The following is a 21,262-nucleotide window of genomic DNA, read 5'->3' on the forward strand; positions in this document are numbered from 1 at the left end:
CCTATTGTGTTCCTGTTTTTGTGTAAGTTTATCCTTTCTGCCCTAATAATCTGTGGCTTTGGTTCGTCGAGAATAACCTCCTTACCCACAAAGATAGAGATGAGATGAGGTCTCTCAGATCCCACTTGTGGGATTACACGTGGTATGTTGAAAATATAACTTCAAACTATTGAGATCAAGAGTGAACCAACATGACACACATGGATTTCTAAATGCTGCTTGTATTTTTCTGCTAAATTGCTTCCATAGTCCAAAACATAGAATTTTCTGGAGATCACATTCACACAGTTCCTTCAAGAAAATTCATTTGAACTCTGGAAATTACAGAATATACAGAGAAATTCATATTTGCATCCTTTCCCTTTTATATACAGCATTTCACACTAAGACCAATATATGTTCTCATATTTCCAGTTGAATCTACTTCCACTATATGATTACTACTAGCAAAAATCTTGGTTTCTTGATGATGGCAATCTCCATGTTCACTATGGTATCCGATCTAGTTGACCTCTTCACAGCAACCTATTTGTTCATCAATGCAGAACCCTTACCGTTCACGTCTTTTTATCCTGAAGGCAAGTACGAACCTTTGGAGAACATGGACCACATTAAGCCATCTCCAACAGCTTGATATTTCCCATAGAATTCGCAGCAACTAAGGTAGAGGACTGATCACGCCAACAGACAGATGAGATGAACTGTGCTTGGTCATCCACTTCACCACCAGATAGAGGATCTGTGCTATTAAATTTAAATGACAATGCAGGCATAGGAAAAGCTTTGTGGTAGACAAAGACCTGCAACACAATCCAGATCACACCATTACATTAACACGAAAAAGTCGTAGCAATAGCTGTTTGTAGAACAATACATACAAGTATAAAGATAGTTTTGGAAGGATGGTGGGATATAGGAATAAACAAGATAATGCATTGAACCAATGATATATAATCATTTTAATGGAGTTCCTTCACCACCTTTTTCTTTGCCAAGGTATATTTCAACCCTTTTAAAGTATTCTCGTAACCATCTTATACTATAGGCACTGCAATACTCTTCCTATCTATGGTATTCTTCTGTGCTATTTATTCCCAGGTTTTCATATTCTTGATGTTTACCAAATATGAGCAGTGAATGTGGGAACTGTTACTATCAGCTAATTAGAAGTAACCAAATACATGTTAATGGAGAAAGAGGACTGTCTAAGAGGTCGCAAAAGCAACTTTTACAGGAAATTCTTTTCTTTTGGTATCAATTGTGTCATGTTGTCCTATCAGAAAAAGAAGAAAGCTTAATCATCAAGACTGGCCGCTTAACAATCCATGTTGTTAATTTTTTAAAAAAATTTAATGTATAATATCAGGGGCAATGGCCAGAGACTTGTTACTAATTGGGCAGCACATGAAAATGATCCTCATTGTATATATCTTTGCTTGTCAAACTGAGTTCTTCAAATTATCTCTCTCGTAAATACTTCATTTTCTTATATAGTTTCTGTGGAAAACAGTGCTGCTCCCAACTAGTTTTGGTGTTGATGCACAGTTGGTTGATTGATGTTGTTTCCCAATAAGTTCTCCCAACTTCCAAACAGAAATGAGGGCGTGCACATACAAACCCATGTATGCATGTATATGTCAAGTGGAAGAAAGTCATTCCTCCCCTATAAGGATAAAATGCAGTAAGTCCTTAGATTTTCTTTTCTTTCTGTACTACTGTTTAGGGGGGGGGGGGGTTAGAGGTGGGAAAATGTTTCGTCTTATGGAACAGTAGATTTTCTTTTCTTTCTGTACTACTGTTTGGGTTGGGGGGGGGGGGGGGGTTAGACACAAAGTTCCTGATTTTGCCGCATGTACATGACCTATTCAGGCAAGGTTTAGATCCTTCGTACATCATGTCAGAACTTTCATCCGAAAAGCACATCCCAGAAAGGCTAGGGTTATTTCATCAATTTATTTAAGAAAAAACTAAGAACATAATGAGAAAAGACAAAAAATGGAAGAATTTTTTAACACAAACTAGAAACTACAATATAAGGTGAAGAACTGTCCTTCAAACTTGATACCTTACTGGTTTTCGAGGGCAGTACAAATGATGTGAAAAAGAGGAAAGGAGAAACAGAAGAAATCAAAATCACACCTAAAGGGATCTAGTTTACCCATGTTACGGAATGATAACTGAGAATAAGTTTTGTGAACTACACATGAGAGGCTTACATTTCTATGAGACTGTAGTACACACACCATGTTTTATTCTGAAAAAAAGCAAAAACGCCTAAAAGTAACGGAATTATCCATGGGACTATGGGAGAGATGCTAGCCCTAAGGCTAATAATCATAACTTTGAGGAGGATTAAACGTGAAGGATAGGTGCTGGTGATAAATATGGAGGTCACAGGATAGAATGGGGAAGAAATCAGATAAAGCATCTATGTGATGTTACTAAGGACCAGAAGGATGGAGAAGTTTCTACAGACACATGAGATTTAAAGTAGGATCTATACTAGAATTAATTTTTTGAAGCAGGGAAGGCGCAACAATGTGGATCTATGTGATACTTTTCTATCCATTCCCAGTGTCTCCAAAGAGAACAGCAACAATCACCCTGGCCTGTGACGAAGAGGGTGGAGCAAGATTATGGTACAGCTTTTACATAAAATAAGAGTTTGTGAGTCATTCATTTGATTATTTACAAACAGCATCAACCAAAATGCTTCAGACACAACAAGAATTTAAATATATATTTTTGACAAATAGCTTGAACATAGAACATTGATTGCAGCCCCATGTTTCCGCCTAGATGTATATGTGCTTAATTTAACAAGCATCTGGAACTAGTTTTTCCTCGATGCATACAGGACACACATTTTTCATCACAATGTAACCATTGCTAAAGGCTCATCTACGATCGAATTAGTAAGCAAGTAATATTAGTGATATATCCGGTAGTAAATGATACCTCATTCGTCTCCGAGCCAGTAGCAATGTAACCTTCAGATACAGATAAGCCAACAAAGTTCTGAAATGCAAGAATACTTTTATCAGAAGCAAAGGACATTCAACCATAAATGATGTTCTATCTCATTCACAGTAAAGCACATTTAACCACAACTGAAGTTCAATCTCATTTCTGATAAATTATTTCAGGGATGATCTCCTATGTTAAAAGGCTACAGATTCATTAAGCATTTACAAATTGTATGTATTTAAATTTAAATTTGTATGACAGCCCATCTTTTCAACTGCAGCAAAGAGCGCCAAAAGGAAGCAAAGAGTACAGCGAAGACATGAAAATCTGTCTTCTTCAGGTGACATGGATAAAGAGAAATACCTTTACATTCATGTGTCCAGTAAATGACTGAAGAGGTGTATCAAGAATCCGGGATGTGCAAATTGACAAATCCCATAGTTTTAATGTGTTATCTGTAGATGCAGACACAAGCGTTGTGGAATCTATGAACTTGACATAGCTCACAGTCTTGTTGTGCCCGATTAATGTGCATAGAGGCATTTTTGAGTTACGTAGATCATAGTAATATATCTTGTGATCAGCTGAACCAAAAGCAAGGGAGCGACCAGAATCAAAGGGGAACTGAACGCAGCAGACATTGGCTTTTGTTTTGATGGTTCCAACACTTACTCCCTGCAGTACCAACCCAGTTAAGAAAAACAACTTATTACACACAGTTTTTATCTACACATTAACATACTAGATGACAGTAGTACGTTTAGTTTCAAAGCTGACATCCACCAAGTGCAGAAATAGAATTGCCTGATTGATATTCCAGAGTTTGACAGAACCATCATCACTCCCGCTAGCCAACATGGTTGGATCTGCTGCAGAAAAGTCAACAGACCAGACACGCCTTTCATGTTCTCTCATTTCCATGAAAACCTGACTTCTTGTGACATCCCATACCTGGAAAAGAATTCAAAAAACTTCATCCCAATTAAATTAAACAGAAACAATCATGATCATGAATATAGCTCACCTGCACCACACCTTCAAAGTTACTTGACGCGATCTGGCTTTTGATATAGCCATTCCAACATATGCTGCTTAGCTTAGATCTACTAGCCATTTCAACAACTGGATAGTGGATATCGCGGTCCTCATTAACAATTGAATTATATTCAAAAACTTTGATCTTCTTATTTACACCAGCAGTTGCAAAATATTCACCATCACGATCAAAGCCTAGAGCACATACAAGATTGGAAGAATTTAGAAGATCCCCTTGCTTCAAGTCAGCCTTCACTTCCAGCTTGCTATAAGATAGATACTTGCACAGTCCCTCCAGGAATGAACTGATTGATCCACTCTGTCTATCCTCATTGCACCCCTCTTTTGATGCCAAATTACTCATTGAACTTCTTTCAGGTGCCAGAACTGCAGTTCTACAATCCGTACTTGCCTGAGAATGTCTATATAGTGATTTGCCTGTCGGTTTGATAACCCTACGTCTTGTCATGAAATAAGCCACCTCCAATTTCTTGAAGTTCTTCATCAACCGGGAATTTTTTGCCAGAATGCTCCCTTTGTTTTCGACATGTTTCTCAGACTCATCTGGATTGCCATTGTATTCCTCAGCTGTGTGTATAGAAAGGCCTGGCTTAAATCTCTTTCTAGATCCAAAGCACCCAGCATCATCATCTTCAGCAATATTTATCTTTCCTGAACCTAAATCCCTTACTGGCTCCTGATTTGAACCCCTTTCGACTCTAAGGGTCTTCTGCATCTTTGAGACCTCTTCTATGTCAGATGATAAAAAAGATACAATCTCACGTAAGTTGTGTAAAGCCTCCAGCTTTCGTTGTTGAATTAGCAAAAGGAATTCCAGCAATAACTCTTGCTCCTCTATTTCTTCTCTAAGTTCTATTGCTGCTTCACGTTCTTCAAACTCATCTCTTGGAGCATTAAGGAAGTCGCTTTCTAGCAAGTCACTGTCATCGATGTGAGAAGTAGAATCAGAATAACAAGAATAGAGGAGAGAGGGACATTGCAGTTAAAAATAAAATGAACTAAGATTTTAGCGACAGTAGATTCTTCAAGTGAATCATATTTGGCGCTTGAAATGAATCTGGTCAACAGGTAAAGACTACCATTTAATGCAACAACAACAACCTGCCAATGAAATCCCACAAGTGGAGTTATGGTAATTGGCAAGGTAGAGTGTACGTAGTCCTTACCCCTACCTCGTTGAGGCATAGAGGTTGTTTTTGAAGGACCCTCAATTCAAGTGCAGCAAATCAAAATAGTAACACAACAAAAACAGCATACCCAGTGAAATCCCACCAAGTGGGGTCTGGGATGGTAGAGGGTATGCAATCCTTGCCACTACCTCTCCGAGATAGAGAGGTTGTTTCCGAAAGACCCTTGGCTCAAGCAAATCAAAGCAGTCATAAAACGAAAAAGGGTATTGGGGAGAAACATAACAACCAAAAGCAAAGTAGTGTGGCACATATATGTAACAAACTGTAACTCAAATCAAAAAAGTTATTAAAAGGAAAAACAATTGTGAAGAAAACACGGCAACTAATAAGGAAAGTAGTACAAAGCATTTAGAAAATGAACAACAACAACATCACAAAAGTGCGGTAACAGAAACACAGTAAAACATTATGGTAATAGACACCAAAAGGCGAGAAATTACATGAATAGGCTAATACAACGACAAACACGGTGCTCCAGACTACCATCAAGCCTAATCCCGTCGAAAAGCAAAACATCACTCAACTATCACTTACCTTCTACCCTTATCTGCCACCTTCATACCCTCCTATGAAAGGTCATGTCCACGGTAAGCTAAAGTTGTGCCATGTGTCTAATCACCTCTCCTAATACTTCTTCGGCCACCATTTGATGTTAATTAGTAGAAAACTTTGCTCATTTCTAGTTATTTCTCTCTCACTAAGTCTTAAGAGCCATTTTCCCATTCTTTTACTTTTACTTTTACCACAGCGCAGGAAAACATTTTGCAGTGATCAATTAAGGTTCAAACAAATTGTGCAGATAACAGCAACAATATGGACAAATTTCCATAACAATAAGCTGATAAGACGTTTCAAGACGCCAGGGATGAGACATGAAATAGCATTATGCAAAGAGGGAAGCATAGCTGATGATCAATTAACTAACAGTTTTGCCTGTCGAGGCAACCAAGCCCCGCAACCACTCCTAATGAGTTGTGTAAGAAATATAGGAGAATATATTGAATTTTGTATCTATATATATTACATTGAGACCTACTTTTAGACACTACATTAGACTCTTTTTCCAACTAGGACACTACATTACAATCCTTTTCTAAGTAGAATTCTACATACTATTCTTGTTTCTACTCCTATTCTAACAAGTTACACACCCAAAATGTAACCTTGGGTCATCTCATCAACCAAAGAGAGGAAAGAAAAAAGAAATGAATTAGTGCTGTTGAAAGAAAGGCACGCATGCTTTCCTATATTTTCCTTATTTACTGTGATAAGATTTATTCATCCATGCACAAAACTCAACATCTGGTGACTTCTCCAGATAAGAGTTCTCTACCAGAAAGAGAGCGTGTATACTATAAACTCTGACAGTGTAGTGAGCATTATATGCCAATAACAGCTTTGAAAACTAAGGATTGAGCTACAGATTGAAGTAGGTATAAAAAGACTGACAACAAATCAACCAGGTATCAAACAAATCAAAGAACCATTTTCCATGAGGGAGAACAAAGCGAGGAAAAAAATTATCCGGTTGATGCATAAAAAGAATACCCACCCCATTTTTGGCCTATTGCTCGGCTCGGGGTGCAGTAACCATAAGCAAAATGAAGCTTCTTTTGGCCATTTCAACAACAACTGAGGAGGGAGGACACGATGTCTCAGACTATGCATAGTTGCGCTTTTCTCTTCTGATGAGCTGAAGGTGCAGAATAGCTGCTCAAAATTATAATAATCATTAAAACATTAAGTTTCATCTTTGCAGTCGTGCGAAATATAACTCAGCAGGCCCTTTAGCAACATACTAGCTAACAAGTACTAACCTCGAAGAGAAGGACTCCAAGTCGGTAAACGTCTGAAGCACAAGAGCTTGGAGCACCAGCAATTTCTTCTGGACTAGTGTACCAATTGGTTTCCATGAGCAACATTTGTTTCATTGGGAAGGTGTGCTGTTTTTCTTCAAGTCTGTTCATACTAGCTTCTAAAGTCTGAACCATATGGCCTGAGCTTGACTGTAAGCAACAGTTTTCAGATAATCCGATTGAAGCTTTTACAGAAATCTTCTCAAGCTGAGAACTATGAATCCCCAGCCCTTCCGATTTATGAGGCAAAACTGAAGATGAATCCTTTAACTCGACAGTTTGGCTGTTTAAACCATCATCTGATGAATCTGAACCTGAATCCGAGCAGGATACGGATTCGATGAATGCAATACGTTTGAAAGAGGACATGACAAAACATGATGGTCGTGCATTATGAACAACTATTCCCTGTGAATGTGCCAGGTTTACAATCTCCACAATTTGGGTGAATATGTGCAGACATTCAAGAGCATCAACAGCTCTCTCTGGGTTGTCCAGCCACTGCCTCAAACTAACACCACTAAAGTCTGTTCCGCGACAACCTCGATCCACAGTGAGCCTATCCTCTGCAACCCCACCTTGGGCTTTAAGATGATTTGCAGGAGGGAACTCAATTATCTCCCTCCCCTTTCTACCTGGAACAAACCCAGAATCATGCAACACATCATTGGAGGACCTAATGCTGCTCGTTTGAAATCTAGGATTCCTGTCCACAAGAGCTGAAGAATTCAAACCCCTATAACTATCTGATCCCTCCCAACCAGATTCAGATGAACCCTCCATTGTTATCTACGTATAACTTGTATGTAGCCCAAGGGCCACAACATTAACCAGCTGGGAAATTCTTAGAATCCTAGCACATCCTTTCACTTTCACCATAGCCATATCGAATCAAGAACACATTTTCAGTAAAAGGAAGGCCAAACCCATCATTTCAGAAGTCTCTCAACTTCATTTTATTCAAGTTATCAACCTATTTACCAAGAAAAACAGTACAAACAAGCAAAAAAAAGCAATCTAAGGTCTTCCTTAAGAGAGACAAACTCACTCAAAAAGAATCAGCAGACAGAATCCAATGCCTCATCAAAATGCACAAGGGCATGCTATGCTACACGTTTTCATGAGAGAGAGAGAACGATATTACCAAGGAGAGAAGCTGACCTCTTATTTCATCCAGAGCAAACAAAATAACAACAACCACTCACCCCAAATACTTCAACTTTAAAGCACAAAACCAAAAAGTGTGCTTTATTCCGAGGAAACACCACAGCCTCACAATATAGCCAAAAAAAAAAGTATTTTTCCTCAACAACACAAATGAACCCAAAAAAACAAGCTTTTTTTATACTAGTTTTTTTTCTTCCACAAAAGAATACATTCAGTTGTTGTTCTAGACCTGATGTTTTAAATGAGTAAAAATCAATTCTCTTTTGGATTACTCTAAAAATTGAAAGAAAAAAAATACCTTGTGGGGACAGTAGAGGAAGCTCCTCATTATCTAAAACCCACTCGTTCCCTCTTCTATTTTTTACATGTACGTGGCTCATTCACATCCTCAAAGCTTTTTCAATAAAGCAGACAGGCAAAATGGTATTTTAATCACAAAAGAATATCTTACAACATGTGAGTTATTATGAACAAGAAGGATCTTCAAGAGGATCTCGATATTAACAACTAAGTTTTCTATTTTGGGTATATAATCTGGTTTAATTATTACTTAAATCTTTGTAATCTTACTAGAAAGTATAAAACATGCATAAAATAATCAAGATAGAGTAATTTAATATTATGAAACACAGTGATACAATGAATTAACAAATGGGTAAGTGCGCACCTTTTACGTCATTCTCAAGATTCAACTTTTCAGCCAACTCGAGGAAACCCTAAAACATCATGCAATTCAGAAGCCACACACAAAAAAAATATCATTTTGGAATTTGTTTTGAGTTGAAATCTCAACTACTTGAACCCCCTTTCAAACTAATAAAAAATGGGTTTCGAGTTTCAACCTCAAATTTAACAAAACTCCATGAAAATGACAGGTTAATAGACAGTACCCAGATTTCATTTTAGCTCTTACGATGTGAAATTTGTTGAATTAGGGCATTATAGAATCGACCCGGGTTACTTTGAAATCGATACAATACAGTTGAAACTCTGAAGAACTGAGCTGATTTTCTGTACTGATACAGATTCAACGTTTGTTCTTCCATTTGTGAAATTCCAGTACAGTCGAGCTTTTTTTTTTAAAGCGATAAACACTCCTTCATCCTATAAAAGTCTCGAGTTAGAGTTTTTTTTATATTAAATCTCGTTTTTATTAAGAGTTCACATAAATTTTTAATAAAAAAGTCTCGAAATCAAATTTTCTCGTATATTATGTCTTTATAAGTGATCAAATAAATATTAAATAAAAAAGTCTTGGATTAAAATTTTACTGAAATCGACTCTTTGTTAAAAGCTTGATTAAATTTAATCGAGCATGAATATGAACATCGTGGAAAAACGAGAGGTCTCTTTACCTTACTCTATTAATAATATTCCTTCGATCTTACATTATGTGTTTTTTATTTTCATGTCATATAAAAATTATAAGGAAGAAATATATTTTATAAATACAATTATGTTAAAATGATTTGGTGGTGTAAATTTTATTCATGGTCATACTACTTAATGGCTTTAGTCTAAAAAAAAAGAATTATATTTAATTAACTTATCTATAAAAAAAAACGATTATAAAAACATTTTTTTTTAGCAGGAATATGTTTACATTTACATTAAAAGGGAAATGTAAGTTTCCATTGATATTGTTCATCTTTTTTAGATAATTGTGGATTGGTAAATGGTTATATTATTAGCCATGCAGCTTCTTTGATTTGTATTTGTTGTTGCAATAACATTGATGGAGAAAGAATTGGAAATTACTGATCTATTAGAAATATTATTTCTGTCCAGTGGCCGATCCAGAATTTAAAGGTTCTAGAAAAAATTTAAAAAAAGAAATGCTATTACTGGCGAGGATTCGAACACTGCGCCTCTTATTGCAGAGATTTAAGTCAGCTCATCCACAACTGCTTTTGTTCTATGGGTGCTCATTTAAATTATAATAACATATGTATCATATTTTCTATATATATATATATACAAAAAATTACAGAAATCAATGAGTGCTCGAGCACCCGCATCTGGCTTACTGGGTCGGCCCCTGGTAGCTACCAATATATCAAAAGTTTTGTAACTATAACATGTTTTTAATTTGGATAAGCTTCTCCATATTACACATCAAACTAGTTTTGTTCTTTTGTAAATAGAAGATATGTGTAGATACCACCTCTCATTATGTAGCATATTTGATAAGCTGAAAATGTTTGGCATCTTGATACTATAAAAAGATGTTGGGGAATAATCCTTTTTGTTTTTCCACCCTGACTAAATTTAGATTCACGCTGTGAAATCTATAACGCTCCCTAACAAATACAACTCTGTATCGAGATTGTTGCTTTTTTTGAACTAACCATTTCCCATAATGATGTCCTTTTTAAGTTTTAATACTTATGACATGTTTGGACATAGTAGATTATTTGAAGTTACTTAGATTTGTTGAACATATCATTCTTGCACAGAGACTGAAGACAGTTACCTGAACAGCAAGAATGATTCAATGTTTAGAGAGAGTTACATTGTTTAAATTAGCAGAAAACAAGGGAGATCTTTTCCAGATAAATTCTTCTACAAATGGCGAAAAAAACGCCCCGCGCTATCCTTCCTTAAACAACTTCTATACAAACTCCCTCAACTCACCCTTCTCAAATTTGACTCATTTTACATGATAATACTAACTAACTAGTGATTTTTCTATAGTCTGGATTCTCTTTTAGTTGTTCTTAGCCGATTCGCTCTCAGTTGAAGCTCAACGGCCAGAAACAAATAATGAATTGGCTGATAATTTGTTGCCTTCAACCTGAATTTTCTTTGCTTTCGCCTTGTCCAAGCGTGCTCGTCTTACAGCTTCTTGGATGTGGCGATCGTGATCTTTCAACACTTGATCCATTTTGCCTGATGGAACTAGTAGTGGTCCAGAGTAGTGGATTTTGTTGCCTTTTGATCCATATCCCAACTGACATGAAAAAAGATTGTGAGTAAGTAAATCAGATCATGGTAGTTTTGCAGATGTATAGACAGAATATGTGGATAGGCTTCTTACAAGAACGGGATCGTTGTTGCTGGTTCTACCGTCCTCGTTTTGATGATGTGAGCTAGCAAGTGCATGATTTTTCTGTTCTTGTTTCATTGTGGAATGTGAAGCCTCTTTATAGGATCCGGGAAACCTGGCTATGAGTTTAGGAACCTCCTGTTTGTGTGAACCTGACTTATCTGGACGGTCTTCAGAGAACATGCTTCTCCTTGCAGCGACTAGCCCAGACATAGCTGACATGTCCGCTACAGAAAGCTTTGGGGCATCATCCATATTCTTTCCAGCTTTTGCCCAAGCAGCTCGGTGAGACAATGGCCCGGAATGGGAACCTCGCTTATGAAGCTGCACGTGGGGATCATTACTTGCTTCTTCGACGACTTGAGATGGTCTAGGAGGGTCAATTGGAAAACCAGAGGCAACTTCTTCTGGATGAGAGTTGAACATCTCACTTCTGCTTTTTGGATTGGATTGACCTTGTCTTTTCTGCGTAGAGAGCACCACATCACATGAATATGGAACAAAACAATATAATCAACAAAAAAATGTATTTTTAAGGTCTGGACGAGCAAACATAAGGTAAATGCAAGACATCGATAACACGAATACCAGAAAGAAAAAGAAAGAGCATAAACTCAGAACGAGGCCATGACAGAAGTCTACATTTAAACACTTGGATTGTTGTCAACAGATTCACGGAATTGGTCAAGCAACCTATTTTAATATTTTGTGAAAAAGACGGGCTATTAATCTCTGAACAACACAAAATTTAAGTTTTTGTTATGCTAAAGAGTGAGGGAAAAGGCCACTGAAGAAGCTAAATCTGCAGATACTGCCGTCTAACAGTGTCAGAGTGCAACTGTACTCACGATGGTCACTTGAGCAACTGTCCACTTTTATGCTCTCACATTTTAGAGGTTAAATAAGTAGATGTCATATGCTCAACCTCCTCTTCCCAGACACCCTACCAGAAAAGGAAATAGCAACAATCCCACTGTCCCATTTTATATTAGCACACCTTCCTTTTTGCTTCGTCTCTACCCCAAAAATTGCACCGTTTTAATATTTAGAAACAACTTAACATAAAACTTGCAATTTTACTTGAAGTTGGCGCCAACATAACTGACTTTTTGCTTACCAAGCCATCCAGGCTTTTACTCCTTCGATTAGATCCTTAATGAAGAGTTATAAGTCACACAAATGTCAATGTCTTGTTTTAGACCACAGGTTTCAAAAATCCATTTTTTCCTTAACTCCATTCCCAGTCAAACACAGCCACATAAATTGAGAAGGAGGAAGCTGTAATTTCACGGCGTCATAAGTAAAGATTTCAAGGTTATTTGATTTACTCAAGCCAGTGACCCGGAAAGTGCAATACTCCATGGGCAAATCAATGTCAACAAGCTGTCATAGAAAATTTACCTGCATAGAGGAAACTAGCTCAGCATTGGCTTCGGGTGCAGGAACTGCACGCGATTCTCTCGTTCCTCTCCTTTCTGGGTCATATCTATGACCCTTACCTCCAGCAGCCGCTTGCCTAAATATTTACAAAAGCAGTGAGAGTATCAGTACATAAACAAGAGCAGATCTATCAGCACTATCAATTACGTCTTAATGCCCATTTAAACTGTGAAAATTCTGCAGCACATTAAACTATGAAGCTACGCAAATAATATTTATGTTTTCTGCTAATTTACCTTCGGGCTTCTTCATCTCGAACTTTTGCATCAAATTCCTTGCTCGGAGGATATTTTGGCAAGCTTGAAGGATCACAAGGAAGTGGCTTTGTTGTAAAGAACTGAAATAAGCAGGCTTTTTCAGTAAGGAAAAAAAAAAGGCAAGTTTCATAAGGAAAATTCTGAAAAATTGTCTAATCATATGGCCATTCAGTGTCCATAGCATAAAACACAAACACAAAACATATGATTGTAATAAATTTTATGAGATTGCACCATCATCAATTGGTTGTTTGAGTACAAATGATAGTTTGAGAGATGGCAAGTCTACAGCTTCGACAAAGTGAATGTCCTAGTGATACAGAAAGATTTTTATCTTTAAGAAACTTCATACCTCACACTTCAAGGCAGAGCATGAGGACCCACGATCAGCAGGATCTATGGAGAGTAAGGTTTCTATAAGTGCCAGTGCTGGTGCAGGGAACTCTTTAAATGTTTCTGCAACACAGCGCCTATAAGGTTGTTGGGGCTTAAATATTGTTGCATGCGGCAACCTCGATTTCCTCCAGTATTCTTCAGAAGGTGATCCACACAGTTTGAAAATCTTATGAAGCTGCTCAACCTACACCACAGAGTATGCACTTCAAATTTATCAACATGTTAAGCTCTATAGAGAGACAATCATACAAGTATAGGACAAGTAACAGCCAGTAATATCAAATTGAATAAAAGACACAACTAATGAATGTTCTCTGTCAGAGAAAGTTCAAACCACCATAGATTATTCATCATATTAGACTGCAAAAGATGCAACAGGATGACACGATAAATTATCTGTAAACGGTTGCAAACAAAGAAGTATATAAGATCACATGCTACAACCCATATTGCATTTGACTAGGATGCATAGAACTGTATCAGAGGTCAAAAACATGAGAAGAATCTTTTCAAAGATACATCAAAATTACAGTGTTGCAACTCCTTGTGTTAAAGTACCAAAGTAACATCAAGATCATTCACATTCTAATAACTACGAAGTGTGACTTCATCTACCATCTAGTGAAGAAAATGAAAATAATCATTCCTTGAGCAACAGCACAACTTGTCGCGTACAGCAAGATTACTAACCATCGGCTCTACTAATTTTTTTACCAAGCAGCAAAGCGACTACTTCCATTTCAAAGTTGAAGTAAACCATGACAATACCATTTATGTGGCAAATCACATCTTACCTTAATAGTATCATTGAAGCACTTCTAATAAAGGGGTATTTAAAGATTACTAACACACTCTAATAGGATGCTTCAACATTCACAGGGTTGATATGACTTCTTATTATTTTAATGGTTTGAACCTTCTCTAAAATGAAGTGTGATCTATTGACGGGTTTCACGAAGAATTGTCTTATCTACCACCAGCATCAAGAACCAAAAAGCAGGGTACAAACTCCACAATTTGGTCTCACTGGCACATCTAACCAATGAGCTCTGATGACCCTGAATATATTTGGATCCTAATAACTTTTGAAGTAAACCTTCACTATCCATTATGATATTCAACCATGGGACCTGCTACATTTTATTTTGAAATCAGTGAATCGGGTACAAGCATAAAAAACAAACGATTAACAAAGAACACACCTCTGTTCTTCCTGGCATTATGGGCTTTCCAGAATAAAGTTCTGCTAGTATGCAACCAGCACTCCATAAATCCACAGCAGTACCATAGTAAGTAGCACCAAGTAGCAGTTCAGGAGGCCGATACCAGAGAGTCACTACACGGCTAGTAAGAGGCTGGCTTTGACGCGGATCAAAAAAGCTTGCTAGACCAAAGTCAGCAATCTTTAATACACCATTATTGTCAATTAAAAGGTTGGAGCCTTTTATATCACGATGTAAGACACCACGACTGTGACAATGATCAAGTCCCCGTAAAAGTTGTTGCATGTAACATTTGACCTACAAAAGGCAAGTACAATTTTCCATTTAGATAGCAAACAGAATAAACCCTGAAAAAGGATTATGAGGTCTGACTATGAGAATTATGTAATTTGCAAAAAAGGTGATAAAAAGACTAGTGTAATTTGCAAGACATTGAATGGATAGACATTGCAAGCAAATTCAAATGAGCACCTGTGACTCCGTAAACTTAAGACCAGGATGTGATGCTAGTCCTGCCAGATCATGTTCCATGTACTCAAATACAAGGTACAGGCTGCAAGACATCCGAGAAGTAACTAAACCTTCTAGTTTTATTATGTTTGGATGATCAAGCCTCCGTAATATGTGAATCTCCCTAGCCATGAACCGAACACTCTCAGGTTCTAGATTATCAAATCTCACTTTCTTCAATGCAACGATCTTCCCTTGATCAAGATCACGAGCACGGTAAACGTTGCTGTAGGTGCCCTGACCAATCTATGGAAAAAGGAAGCCACAACACCAAGTAGCAAGTTAGACTCATTCACTCGACAAGTATATCAAGAAGTAAACAGATCATACTAGTGTTACCACAAGAAAACAAGTTTCTGTTTGTGATCATAAGAAACAAATGTTCGAATATTTTTGAAGTTGTAATTTTTTTTCTTGAAGAACAGGAAGTGTGAGTGTTGTCCCTTCTCAAGCCACCTTAGATCACAGTGTTTGCATATATCAGAAACACACAACAACAACAGCAACACAACATACACAGTGTAATCCCACAAGTGGGGTCTGGGGAGGGTGATGTTTTCACATATATCACAACACGCTGAAAAATATTTCACGAGTGTGAAATAGATGTCAAATTTATTACTATGAACTATCAGGGTTTATAATAATTGAGGAACCAGCTAAACTTGTAAGTTATAAGGGTAGCTTGCCAAACACAAGTACAACACCTAAAATGAGCATGCAATAGTTCATGTGGAAAAACTCCGATCAAAGTGTACAGAAATCTAGGAAGGAGCAAGTTCCAGACATGTCATCGGCCTTCATGACCGGAGCAATTCGTGCTGGTTTGCAATGCTTTAGTGGTTTTATGTAACATACAAGCAAAAGGATATTTTCTTGTTTAAGAAGATATTCTTTACTGATATTTTGATTCAAAGTGAAAGAGAATATGCATCATCCAGAACTGTCAATTTTTTTTGTAATCCTCTGGCATATATAAAAAGCTAAAGCCAGCTTCTTGCATTCCTCAACGAAAGGGAAAATCAGCAGCCAATCGCTGGAACTCTTTTTTTCTTAGATAACGAAATCACGGGAAAGTCTGGGGCAAACAAACACCAATTGACTTTAAGGTTCAAAGTTCATAAGAAAAGACACAAAGCTTTACACCTCTCCTCCAAACTTTACCACTCCATTCCAACTAACAAAAGCATAAAATGTCTCCCTGTGAGAATACTAGATGAATGTTACTGGTAGATAGCATTCTGGCAAAAACTGTAGCAATTTCCTACGCTTATAACCTGAAACCATATATTTAGAATTAAAAAGGTGAAAATGTGAGTTGTTTCATGGTAATCTGAAACAACTGAAAGATCTGGATCCGACCTGCATAGCAGTGTTCTCTAAATTGGGCCAAATGTAGCAAAACATTGGAGAAACCAAATCAGGCCTATTCAAACATAACGAATACATGCACTAGTATACAAAAGAGAGACAATTGAGACAAATCAATCAATCAGTTAACTCTGTCTCAATCAAAATCTAGATGGGGTCAACTATATTTATTGTGTATATTCTGCTATAGTTGCAAGAAATTCCAATACATCCATTGACAATTCAAAACTAAACATGGGTGCCAATGCAGTGCATGCCTAAAGGAACGTATGCCTATGGATTCAATGTTTGATTTATGATATTATGACAATTTTAAAATGGATGTCAACCTCCTGCAACCCTTCACTTCCTTTTGAATTATGGACCAGCTTTCAAAAACTCACATTATGAAGTACATTAATGAATTAATGTTTGCCTTGAAAGCTGAAATATAGCCCAGTTATAAGAGCCTACGCTTCCAACTATGAGGTTGGGGCTTGAACAGCCTAGCAGCCAAATGCGGAAAACCCACAGTTGGCTCCCAGTAAAAGGGGTTTTGACTTTGGAGAAGTAGATTTATTACATAAGGAAAACAGATCAATTTCTTGCTCATTTCCCTAGGATTTATATCAGCACAAACTTGTGATCGGCTATACCACACAAAGAAAATTCCAACTCCAGCTCTGTGCTTGTCAAAATTCCACATTGACTATGGATGGATAGAGCTTTGACATAACCCAGTACTTTCAACAGGGAGTGTAAATTTATGTGTAAAAATTACTAAAACTGCAATGAGCCTATAACTTCAAAACTATCATGGGTTCAAAACTAAGAACCTTAAAGAGATTGAACCCACAGAGCTAAAATCTTGGATCTGCCTCTACCAATGTCCATTTCTTAACATGGTCACAAGATTATATTGTTCACACTCCAAATGTGAGAGACTACATTGGCTACAGATGGGGTAATTGAGCTATCTTTTGATGCTTAAGTAAAACATTACCGGTTTTCTGGATTATTAAAACTAAGCAGAACACTAGTATGAATTAGTAAGGACAAATCACACGAGTCATCACCAAACGTCTACCAAGAACATAGAAAGTAAAGACTCACTTTTTGTGGGGGAGAGAGAAAGAGACTATTTTTGTGACCATTATCATGAAATGTTTGAAGTTTCTACTGTAGAATGGAAAGTCAAGAGACAAAACAAAGGAGCATACTTTATCCAATTTCTCAAAGGAATCTGCTCGTCTAGGCACCCATCCTCTGATAGCTTCTCCAGCAACAGCAGCAAGCCAGGGTGGCCATCCAGCAGCAACCTGTTCCCCTTCACTGCTTTTAGGTAATGTCCCAATTAACTCTTGCTTCTCTCTTTTCCTCTCATAATTCTCAGTCTGCAGTCTTACTGAACCATTTACTTGTTTATCAATCAACATTGTCTTCCCATCAATGCTATCCAAACGATCTTTGACTCTATAAGCTTCCTCTCTTCTTGATGAACCACCAGTTCTTGGCCCTCTCAAACTTGCAGCACTTTTACTTGACAGCCTCTCCCTTGGACTATCTCTACTGTCTTCAATGGCAGATGGCTTACCACAAACACAACCCATCCCAAAAATACCAAACTAAAAAGCACCAAGAATGCAACCCCACCTCCCAAAATCACACCTTTTCACTAATACAACTCTTCATTTTCAAGAAAACAGCACCTACCAATTACTACAGCACAACCAATTATCAAGATCAAACAAACCCCACTTCTCAAAATCTCATCTTTTCGCTAATAAACCTACACCCACCTCCCAAAATCACACCTTTTCACCAATGCACACCCAATTATCAAAAATCAAACAAACCCCTCCTCCCAAAATCACTCCTTTTCACCAATGCCCCTCAAAATTTTCAAGAGAACACCACTCCCCAATTACGACAGTATAACCAATTATCATCTTATCAAAAATCAAACAAACCGCACCTCCCAAAATCTCACCTTTTCACCGTTAAACTTACACCCACATAACCAAAATCAAAGAAAAACTTCAACAGAACATTAACACTTCAGAAAACCAAGAAAACAGTTCATATAACACACAGAGTACAAAATGTACAGCCACTACAAAACAGTCAAAACAGTTGTGCTAGAAATGAATACTGCTATGCAGTACATATAGTTGGGTGGAGGAGAAAGCATAGTTGTGGATCTAGGGCACAGATGGATTGAGTTCACAGGAGTACACAATACATACACACACAAGAGAGATAAAAGATTAATCTTTTAGGGGAAAAAAAGGCGTTTTTTTTTAACATAAACAATTGTTAGGTGGGATTTTATATATTCTGACCGCCGAAGAGCAGCTTTTTTAATAAATACACTTCACAGTACCCACTGTGTGTGTGTGTGTGTGAGAAAACAGAGAAAAGGGAAGCTGAGAAGATCGATGCTGTTCCGTTTGTGACATTCTTAGATCTTAGTAACATGTTTAGTTTAAAGACACGCGCATATCAAAACAAAGAAGAAGACAGCTCAAGCTATCTATATTACTTCAACTTACATTTTGGCTCTATTGATGATGCCACCTAAATCACCTCCAAATTAGACTTCAATTGTATTTAGTAGACTCCCTCTTTTACTTTATTTTCTTCTTTTTAACCTTTTAATCGGAGTTGAATAATATTATTTTTAATCTGAATATAAATTTGAATCGTATTTAATAGACTTGTTCTCTACTTGTTTTTTCTTTTTAACTTTTTAATCATAATACAAGCTTAAATCGCATTAATTAGACTTTTTTTATTTGCTGATTTGTTTTGTCATCTCTTTAATCGAAGTACAAACTTAAATTGCACTCAATAGATTTCTTCTTATGCTAGGATACAAACTTGAAATGGAAGGTGAAGTAGTCTAGATGGCAAGATGTTAAATGGATACGGGACTGTTAGAGTGGTAAATGTCCCACATTAAAAAAATAGACGGGAGGTCTGTTTATATGGAATTCAACAATCTTCACCCGACAGCTAGTTTTTAGGGTTGAATTACGTCATTTGTTGTATCCTGACGTTAAATTGAGTAAAAGTTTCATATGGTTGGAGAATTGATTGGGTGTTTATCTTTGTGAACTTACAATCCTCCTCCCATGAACTAACTTTTGGGATTGGTTTAGGTCAAGTGTCATATAAGGCCTGCTTTTATAGATTTGGACAATCCTCTTCTCGCGAGCTAATTTTTTAATTAATTTACGCCCTAATGTCATAGCTTTATCGAAATTAGCTAACATTTTAATTCTAAATAAACTTTAAATAAGAATTTCCGTAATCCTTTAACTTATTTCATTAATTATTGAATCACACACCTTAATTTAAACTCACTCTTATTCAAAATGAAATATATAAATAATATCATATCAAAAAACACAAAATTAACATAATAATGATTATGTTTCAGTATCAAACAAATTAAGTCAAAATTGAGCATTAATGTAGGAGTAAAATATTAGTTTAATTATCTATATATTTTTATTCATTTTCTATGTCCATATTAAAATTTCTTTTAAATATAAATCACACATTATAAGACTCAATTTAAATTTTCCAAATAAAAATAATCACCAGTGCCTCAATAGTCAAACTTTGTTTTGTACTCATATCTATTTTATTTTATTTTTGTAAATTATTTATTATCACATGTGATTAGTAGATTTTTCTTTCCATTTTTTTTTAGCATAATTAGTAGTTTTTGTCCATAAGTGGGACCATATAGCCACCTGTAGAGCAGTACAAACTCCAGTTGTGGTCGTGAAGGCGCGTGGTAATAAAGGCGCGTAGGGGTAGAAGTGTCTTGTACTTCTGTTCTCTGTTTTCTGCACAAAGTAATGTGGCTTTGTTTTGGGGGGTGGGGGTAGGGGGTGGGGTGGGTGGGGGACTGGTTTGGTTTTCTACTTTTAAATTGTGGGGTCTTCACGCATTAATATGATAAGTTGAGACCTTTAAGTGCAATTATTATTCCTCATTTACCATACTGAGCAACTTATTACCCCCACCATTGTTTTAAAAAAAGTCATTAATTATGAGTTTTAATTACACCAATTAAAGCATATGTGGGTTCCACCCCCCTTAAACCCAATTGCTTCATATTTCCTTTTTCATTAAAATAATAATTTGATATTCGATATTCATATTACTAATCGTAATTAATTTAAATTTGTATCATATAATTCATGTATTTATGTTTACTTTTAAAATAGATTTTCATGTTTACATGCACTTTTTACATATAAAAAAAAGGATAATTATTTTTTTTTATAATTTACCCTTGATAGTAAGGTAAGGGTTTGAAAAATACCTCAACTTTAATCGAATTTATTGTTGCAATATTCAACTTTTATGAGGATCTATTATCTTCCTAAACTATTTAATAGTGTATTTTCTATTCCTGAACTATTTAATAGTGTTATTTTAAAGGTACATGTGTGCTCGCGTGGACATATTACTTTTTTATAATTTTGCATTGTTTTTTATGTCCGTGGACAAATATATATGTTTTAAATACGGTATTAAATAGTCTAGGGTGGTAATAGGTCCTCATCAAAGTTTAGTATCGCAACAATAAATTCGACCAAAATTGGGATATTTTTCAGACTCTTATCTCTTGATATTAAATATTGAACATCACTTAACAGGGATAGTATAGTAATAGGTGTGCCAAATCAAACAGCGTCAAGTAAAATTAATGGATGAAGTAGTAAAATTTTGTAGTCAATAGAAATGATCATATATTTATTAGAACGTTTCATAGTGATGTAATGTA

At 36.4% G+C, this 21,262-nt stretch overlaps 2 protein-coding genes across 10 annotated transcripts; both read right to left on the reverse strand.

The window, feature by feature from the left end:
- Positions 1-205: 205 nt before the first annotated feature.
- On the reverse strand, positions 206-9,425 carry LOC101256107 (protein SPA1-RELATED 4-like). Of its 9 annotated transcripts, none has more exons than XM_026032139.2 (9): positions 9,127-9,286; positions 8,904-8,952; positions 7,031-7,704; positions 6,766-6,923; positions 3,992-4,943; positions 3,772-3,918; positions 3,331-3,642; positions 2,959-3,018; positions 206-800 (listed from the first exon to the last, which is right to left on the reverse strand). In XM_026032139.2, the coding sequence occupies exons 3-9, from the start codon at positions 7,436-7,438 to the stop codon at positions 612-614; spliced, it is 2,226 nt and encodes a 741-aa protein (XP_025887924.1). In that variant the 5' UTR covers positions 7,439-7,704; positions 8,904-8,952; positions 9,127-9,286; the 3' UTR covers positions 206-611. The 9 variants fall into 9 exon arrangements, 7 of the variants coding, with proteins under 7 accessions (XP_025887924.1, XP_025887921.1, XP_025887920.1 ...); XM_026032136.2 differs by having other exon boundaries at positions 7,031-7,775; XM_026032135.2 differs by having other exon boundaries at positions 7,031-8,042.
- Positions 9,426-10,646: 1,221 nt separating this feature from the next.
- Positions 10,647-19,065, reverse strand: LOC101255813 (probable serine/threonine-protein kinase At1g54610). Its single transcript, XM_004244183.5, has 8 exons — positions 17,679-19,065; positions 15,070-15,354; positions 14,578-14,895; positions 13,332-13,559; positions 12,959-13,059; positions 12,684-12,798; positions 11,274-11,747; positions 10,647-11,186 (listed from the first exon to the last, which is right to left on the reverse strand). Exons 1-8 carry the CDS (start codon positions 18,066-18,068, stop codon positions 10,980-10,982), a joined length of 2,118 nt encoding a protein of 705 aa, XP_004244231.1. The 5' UTR covers positions 18,069-19,065; the 3' UTR covers positions 10,647-10,979.
- Between the last annotated feature and the right edge of the window lie 2,197 nt (positions 19,066-21,262).

This window comes from Solanum lycopersicum, chromosome 7, assembly GCF_036512215.1.
Source record: "Solanum lycopersicum chromosome 7, SLM_r2.1".
In the NCBI taxonomy this organism is placed as follows: Eukaryota; Viridiplantae; Streptophyta; class Magnoliopsida; order Solanales; family Solanaceae; genus Solanum; species Solanum lycopersicum.